General features: G+C 45.2%; 1 protein-coding gene across 1 annotated transcript; it reads right to left on the bottom strand.

Annotated features, from left to right (window-relative positions):
- Nucleotides 1–5,146: 5,146 nt before the first annotated feature.
- Nucleotides 5,147–7,610, bottom strand: LOC147903303 (LOW protein: nuclease-like protein). Its single transcript, XM_087372912.1, has one exon. The coding sequence runs from the start codon at nucleotides 6,729–6,731 to the stop codon at nucleotides 5,262–5,264; it is 1,470 nt and encodes a 489-aa protein (XP_087229038.1). The 5' UTR covers nucleotides 6,732–7,610; the 3' UTR covers nucleotides 5,147–5,261.
- Between the last annotated feature and the right edge of the window lie 268 nt (nucleotides 7,611–7,878).

The raw sequence follows: 7,878 nt of genomic DNA, 5'->3' as shown, positions 1-7,878 counted from the left end.
GAGGCTTGAAATTGTATGTGCATTGTAGCTCAAACTCTATCTTTCATTGCCTCTGTACCATACAACAAGAGTAGTTTGGATAAAAGCCTATTATAACTCACACTCTACTCCTATATAGGCTTAGACTCTCTTTGCTTAAACTGAGGCGATTGAGTGAACTATCTTTCTAACTCATTCACTCTAATTGATGGGCTGCTTCTATTGATTGCGCCACAATTTCTCCTTGGCTCTGTGCCTCTCCATAAAATCTAGAGGCACACCACTTTACCTATTGGTGTCAACCAAATCCATCCCCACTTGGCATGGGTCTAAGTTTGAGCTTGCTTGACCCAAGTGAGTGCAACCTAAGTTTTGACCTGATCTGAGTAACTTCTTAAATCAAGGGTTAACACTCACCTCAAATTGGATTGATATGTGACATTGAATGTTGGAGACCCATCGATAGAGTGTTATTGGCTAGAAGTGTGTCGGTGTTGCTTGCGAGGTGGAGCTTGTTGTTGTTGCACTATTGACGTTGGGTTTCTGGATGCTATACCTTTATTGTGGGTTTCCTCTTTAGAGTCGGTGCAAAAGACTTTCTACATAAGGCCTATGCTATGCTAATGAACATGGACTATCCCCCTCAGGCTTGCTATAAGGAGGAGGTTGTGTAGATGCAGGTTGATTGGGTAAGTTAGCAAACAACAAGATGTTGCTTTGGTCCCCATGGGAAAACCTTTGGGATCAACCATTTGTCCTTGCATTACTTGTTCGGGGACTCTAAAGGCCAAGATTATATATCCTAAATGTCAATGGGTGCAACATTAGGATTCCTTTGCTAGGTGTCTATACAATCCCTGACTACTTGGCCAAGATAGAGAAAATTCTTATTGTTGAAATAGGAGTTGTACCTATAAATTACATTATTGTGCCTCATCATCCAAGGATGGTCAACATAGAGCTAGCATGTGCTCATATAGGTGCCTACCTTTGTCAAATTAGTGCCGAGTATTTTCTCCACCAAGCATAATAGCTGTGCAAAATAGGAGGGTAGTTGCTCCATTGTTAGAGGTGACATATTCACAAGGTATTGGGTGATCTCACCTCACTCAAAGTCAAATGGATCATCTATTGGTGGCAATGATGAGCCAAAATTGGCTGATATGAAGGTAGGACAACAAGCTGAAATGCCCTTGAGAAGAACATCTAGTGTGTCTAGACTGCCTGAGAGATTTGTTCCAGGGGTAGACTATGTGATGCTTACTGATTGTCGGGAGCCTTCTTGCTACAAAGAGGCTATGATGCGCGAGGATCAGTGCAAGTGGGAGTATGCTATGCAATCAGAGATGAGTTCAATCATAAAGAATAAGACTTGGGACTTGGTTTCTTTGCCACATGGAAAGAAAGCATTGCCATGTAAATGGGTCTACAAGATGAAGGTCACTGTGAGAGGTGATGATGTGCCTAAGTACAAGGCCTGTTTGGTTGCTAAAGGGTTCAAGCAAGAGAAGGGTGTGGAATTTGATGAGATATTCTCTCCAATTGTGAAGATGACCACGCTTAGATGTGTACTTGGACTTGTGGCAACAAAGGATATGGAGCTTATGCAGATGGATGTCAAGACATCTTTCTTGCATGGGGATTTGCATGAGGAAATTTACATGGTATAGCCGGAAGGCTTTGAAGGAAAGGGAAAAGAGCATTTGGCTTGGAAGCTGAAAAAGAGTCTCTATAGCCTTAAATAAGCGCTTAGAGAATGGTATCACAAGTTTGATGCTTTCATTTGGTCCTAGGGTTTCAGAAAAAGTGAGATTGATCACTGCCTCTATACTAAAAGGGCTGAGGATAGTAGCCTGATACTCCTGGAACTTTATGTGAATGAAATGCTATTGACTAGCAAGAATACTTATGAGCTTGATGCATTGAAGGCCAAGTTGCATGAGGCCTTTGACATGAAGGATTTGGGACCTGCAGGTCATATTCTTGGTATGTACACCATGCATGATCAGAGTAGGAAACTCCTTTGGCTTTCACAGAAGGAGTATGTTACAAAAGTGTTGTAGCATTTCAATATGGAGGGGGGGAAGGCAATAAGTACTCCATTGCCTCCATATGTGAAACTAAGTTAGGAAGCTAGTCCCAAATCAGATGAGGAGAGGGCCATGATGGCCAAGGCTCCTTATGCATCATCAGTTGGGAGTCTTATGTATGCTATGATAGCTAGACCAGACATTGCATTCGTACTACCTGTGTGCTTGCTCTGAAAGCAAACCATGCACCTCATGGAGGCACATAACAATAACCTGTGTAGCCCCCTTTTGAATTACAACATCCATCTGATATTGAAACCATAGGGCTTGATTTACTTTCATACTCATAGATAATTACTAAGAATCATTTTGCATTGCATAAGAGAGTTATAAGTATGAAATCCATATATGTCTAGCATAGAAACTATCCATTTCTTGGGCAACGACCCAATGGAACATGTAGGGATAATCTTGTGAACTCTCATCGCTTACGAGTAGGTATATCCCTATGAAATGAATAATGTACAAACAACTCTTCTCCTATGGATGAAGTCCTGTAGCTATCTCCATATTCAAACTACACAAAAATAGTCATTGGTGGAGATAATTCTAGTTTCCTCTTCAAGTCTCTAACATCTCATCTCCTATTATGTACCCCACAATACTTTTTTCCCACGTTCATGTGCATAATTAAGAAGTCTTGCAATGTTTTATTCATTCTCAATCATAAAGTGTCCATAGATTAAATGAAGAGCCTTGCTTTAGTTATATGCTAATCTCAAATGTTTTCTTTCTTAATAACCTTTCTTAATGAGAGAGCACTCTACCAAAGGTTTAGCTAACTCTTCCCAATCCTATGCATGACCTAAACAAGAGTCAGCTTTACCAAGTTCACAAATTTCTACAAACTTTCATTCTATCCATTGGCAATGTGTCAATTATTTTAAAGAGCTATTATCCAAAGAAAACGAATTGTGACCAATTTTTTAGCATTGTTTTAGAGGATAAATATGGGTCTTTAGTTTGCCCTAACTGTCATGCAAACTCCTAGTTGGAAGCATTGTTCTTGGTAGGTGTTAGCGATTGATTTACACCTCACCTCCACTTGGGTTCAAGGATTTGTAGTGATAGTAGCCCAAAGGGGCATCAATAGAGTATTGAGAAGTTGAATGTTATTTGGAGTTCTATTGTGACCCCACTTTTAGGTTTGTTCAAACCATGGTTGTTAGCTCTCTAGGCTGTCAGTAACGAACTAGCAATATCAAGGGTTCTTGTAGTGTGAGTGAGACTTACTAGTGCATGTCCGTCTCATTGTCGCCTCACCTCACCTCCACTTGGGTTCATGATTTGTAGTGATAGTAGGCCAAAGGGGCATCAATAGAGTATTGAGATTGAATGTTATTTGGAGTCCTATTGTGACCCACTTTAAGGTTTGTTCAAACCATGGTCATTAACTCTCTAGGTTGTCAAAAATGAACTAGCAATGTCAAGGGTTCTTGGAGCATGAGTGAGGCTTACTAGTGCATGTCCGTCTCACTTTTGCTAGGTACTGATATTTTGGCACTTGGATTGAGAGCCAAGCATCATAGGAGCGAGGACGATTTGGATGTGCATCTTGAGGAGTTCATAATGAGTGCAAGGATTGCTCAAGAAAGGATTACGAAGGACATGGATGAGGCAGTGTTGTGGAGTCATGATGAAGCTAAGGCCACTTCGAGCCTCGAGCCTTTGTCCTATGCTAAGATGGTTTCCAAGGAGCCACAAGGATATTTCTTACCATTGGAGGAGGCAGAAGCATGGTGGTTTCTACAAGCTAATGTGCAAAGAAGAGTCCAAGACATTAAAAGAAAAGGTTATTTCAAGTTGTGGCAAGAAAAATGTAGTGGTATGCGAGATTGGCATCAATGTGGTTAAGCCAGATGTGGAAAGGATGGCCAAGGGGGGTTTCTATATATTCTTCATGGGTCGGGTACTGCCGACCTTGGAGGAGCTAGATCAATTATTTGTCTTGAATAAGATTGTCTCCTATAGCATATGTGGCTTTCTACATGGGAAAGGGTTTTTTCCTCCTCAGGTGTGCATCTGAGGCCTTTGATGATGATTTGGTTGGGAAATATTTTGTATTTGTAGGATCTACTATGCCTGTTATCCCGTGTTCTCTTGAGTTTAGTATCGATGTATTCATGTTCCATGAATGTTTGATGTGGGTGATTAAGAAATGTGATGCGGGGATAATGCTCTTGCAAGAAGTGAGATGTAGAGAAGACGATGCTCTATGGTTTTCTTTCTATAAGTGTGGGTTCTAGATTTTTCCAAACTATCCTTTAGAGGGAATTTGCAATCTTGGTAAGGAATGGGATCATTGCTTCTAAGTTGTGCAAGGAAGTGGAGGGTGCCTTTCTTGTGGTAAAGGTCTCTATTCATGGGTTCAAGTTTCATGTTGCTTTTGTGTATGCTCTTACTTCTCCCAGAGATAGGGGGGAGTGTTGGGGTAGAATGAATTCATTGTTGTTTGATAACCATTGGGTGTTCGAGGGGGGATTGGAACATGACAAAAAACTGAGGATAGCGCTTGTTTGGCTCTAAGTTGGAAATTTGGGAGGAACTTTCTCTTGACAAGGGGCTATCTTGAACTAGATCTTATCGATCTATGTGGGTTCTCTAGGAACAACCATAGAAAAGGAAAGGAGTTTAGAACGGAATGCATTGATAGGTTCTACGTGTCTAAAGAGGGATGGTGGATGGCCTCTCCATTCAGTGCAACCTTTTCAATCAGAATGCATTTATTGATTTTACAAGTCTAGCTCTAGGTGCATTCACAAGTAGCATTGGGTCCTAATTCTTTACTCTCCTACATAATCTGTCAGGATGGCAACCAGAGTATCGTGCTACATGATAAAACTTGGTATAATTATGCTTCTAACAAACCAATGCAATTAGATAGAGTGCTTTCGAAGTTGAAGTTTATAAGTTTTTCTTTTGAAGCTCAATTTAGTGCTTTTATGTAGAAGTTTTGATTTCATGTGCATTAGTTGTAGCATGTAGGATTGCCAAAATTTTGTAAGTCATTTTTTAGTTTTACAAGGAGAATAACTAAGTTGTTTGAATCACAAAGAAGGTACATGACTCAAAAAAGAATGGCAAATAAATAGGAAGGAGAGTCAAATCGTAGTCTATTAAAGCCAAATTTGGTATCTACTCCTTGCCAAAACTAGTACTTATGGAGGAAGCTTTTCTTGGTGTGAACAAGGCTCACGGCAACTGCATCTGCAATCGAGCCACAGCGCTCAGATGGTCAACCAATGCATCCCTTATTGTTTCGGCATACTTGTCCCTATGTGCAATGTGGCATGCATCTTGTAAAGGTAACTCTTGCATAGCTAGCATGGGCTCACCACTATTGATCAAAAAGTTGTGCAATATACAAGCAGCAGCCACGATGAAGGGCACATCATCCACTCGCAATAGCCCCGTGGACAACAATTCCCAATGTGCCTTTAGCATGCCAAAGGCACGATTGATGCTAGCACGCACATGATCATGGACACCATTGAAGAGGAGCTGAGATGGCGAAGGTGAGGAGACCACATAAGGTGTGAGTAACCAAGGGAGAAGGGGATATGCAGAGTCACCAACAATGTATTCTGGGACAGGGATACCATTCAAGAGTTCAACAGGGGGCCCATGGAGAAGCTCATGGGACTCTTGGACGCGAGAGAAGAGACGAGTCCCTAGGAGGATATTGGCAGGTAGGAGGGACCCACCCCACCCAACTGAGATGTCGAGGAAGCGACCGGCGGCGTCAACAACACCTTGCATGGCAACGCTAGGGTTGCCGTCGCGATGGTAGTAGGCAATGGAGGAGGAGGAGGAAGAGGTGGCATCAACGGGAAAACGAGTGCATCCAACTACACCGCAACAGTTAGGCATGCCTTGCTCAGAGAAGCGCTCGATGATGGGATTGAGGGCGGCAGGGGCGGATGGGAAATCGAAGAGGTTGCTGAGTCGTGCTTGCAATGCACGACAAACGGCATCAAAGGCTTCGCTGGCAGCCTGGATGCTAGGTAAGCCGAATTTCCGAGCAACCACTTGGAGGCTGGAGCCATGGGCAAGCCTGTAGAGGGCAGCTGCAAGCTTCACTTCTGCTACGGAGGGAGTCGAGGAGTCATCCGCAGGGGCCTCGAGTGCGGGTCGCAGGGCCTCGAGCAAGCTCAAGAAGACGAGCCTGGCCATGCGGAATTGCTGCCGCCACTGAATATCGTCGGCCTGGGAGGCGGCCAGAAACTCATAGAACCACACCCTCCTGTGTCGTCGTCTTCTCCGCCTCCTTCTACTGCTGTGCTCTTCTTGTTCAGTTGCCGTTGCTGCTGCTGCTGCTTCTTCTACTGTTGCTGTTTCTGCTGCTGCTGCTGCTGCTGCTGCTGCTTCGGCTTCTTCTTCTTGCTTCGCTCCATTTAGCATCGTCTGTAGATATCCTAACGCCACCTTCGTCGCCCCCACCGATTCCTCCATCGCTACCACCTCGCTTGCCTCCATTAGCACCTCTTGCTCCCTCACTAACCTCTCCACTATCACCACCACTGCCCCCACTACTGAAATCAGCACCGCCAGCTCCTCCTTCCTTAGCCTTCTCGTCCGCCTCCTCGGAGCCGACACGTCGCCCGATGCCGCTCCCTCCATCAGTTGCCCAAGTAATTTTGCCTTGTGAGAAGGCACAAGCATGAAATATTTCGGCACAATGTTGATCAGGCATGAAAGATCGAAATTGGGCAGCAGAGCTCCGCCATATCCCACTCTGCCCCAGAAGCAACCACCACTACTTGCGACTCCATATCAGCCCATTATGTGAGCACAAATGTCAAGCTAGCATGCAACCGGAGCTTCGCGACATCGGAGGGGGGCAGTCTCTGCGATCACCTTCAAAAACAACGGGGCGGGTTGCATCTGCTCCTCTCGCTGCTCTGTGCCTGCTTCATTCATGCTTTAGTAGCTACACGATAAGGATGCACAGCTGGGAGCGGGACGGATCGGCTTTGCTACGCTTGCTGCTCTGCGCCCGCCTCACTGACCTCGAGAAGCTTCACTATCACGATGGGCAGCTGCAAGCTGTTGCTCCAGAGAAGTCGGCATCCTGAGCGCCATTGTACTCAAGAAACATTACGAGGGAGGGATAGCTAGCTATCGAAGGCCTGTAGAAACCTGGGCGGGGACGCTAGCAGTCACGCAGCTTTTGAACAGCGCGGCATGCTGATGAGGCCTAAGGACGAAAAGTTGCACCGTTGGAGAAAATGAAACCTGGGAAAAAACGGCGTAAGGGCATGCGGTAACGCTGCTGGTGCTGAGTAAACCGTTGTCCGCTGTAGTCATCTCCTTGCAAAAGAGGAGCTCCCAACGTCCTGTAGCCTTTCTTGTATCGAATCGTCTCGACTGTAATCTCTCTCTCGATCTGGTTCTAACCCCCTCGCTCGCACATGCAACCCCTCTTGATAGAGCGTCGCGTCGGAGTGCGTAAACGCATAGATACGAGCTATCTCAACGTTGTTGCCTGTAGCAGCGTTTCCTTTGGACGGGGCGCTACAAACATGCAGTCGGCAGTGCAGCCTTCAAGCTCGCTCGCACATGCATCTGCGGGCGTTTCATCGCTCAACCCGAACAACCAGCTCAGGCGAACAATCCCAAAGCAGAGCAACGAGAGGGAGGGAGAACCAGATGCGTTCGGCAACTTGGCAAGCTTGCAACTCGCGCCAAGCTTAGGAGGAGGAAGGCTGGCAATGTATGACAAGAACAGAAGCAGTCAGGGCACCCAGGAAGAGGTTGCTTTTGTTACTGGCTGCTACAGCCCATCGAGCAACGAGCCTCCAGAGCAGCA

The sequence above is a fragment of the Dipteris shenzhenensis genome, chromosome 3, assembly GCF_047967505.1.
Source record: "Dipteris shenzhenensis isolate YYH24624 ecotype China chromosome 3, Dip_SZ_1.0, whole genome shotgun sequence".
Lineage (NCBI taxonomy): Eukaryota > Viridiplantae > Streptophyta > Polypodiopsida > Gleicheniales > Dipteridaceae > Dipteris > Dipteris shenzhenensis.
Note: the sequence above shows the minus strand (reverse complement) of the source record. Positions and strands in the feature narration are given on the sequence as shown.

Bases quoted from the DNA above. Each gene is read 5' to 3' on its own strand.
- LOC147903303 (XM_087372912.1), bottom strand. From the start codon at position 6,731: ATGCTTGTGCCTTCTCACAAGGCAAAATTACTTGGGCAACTGATGGAG.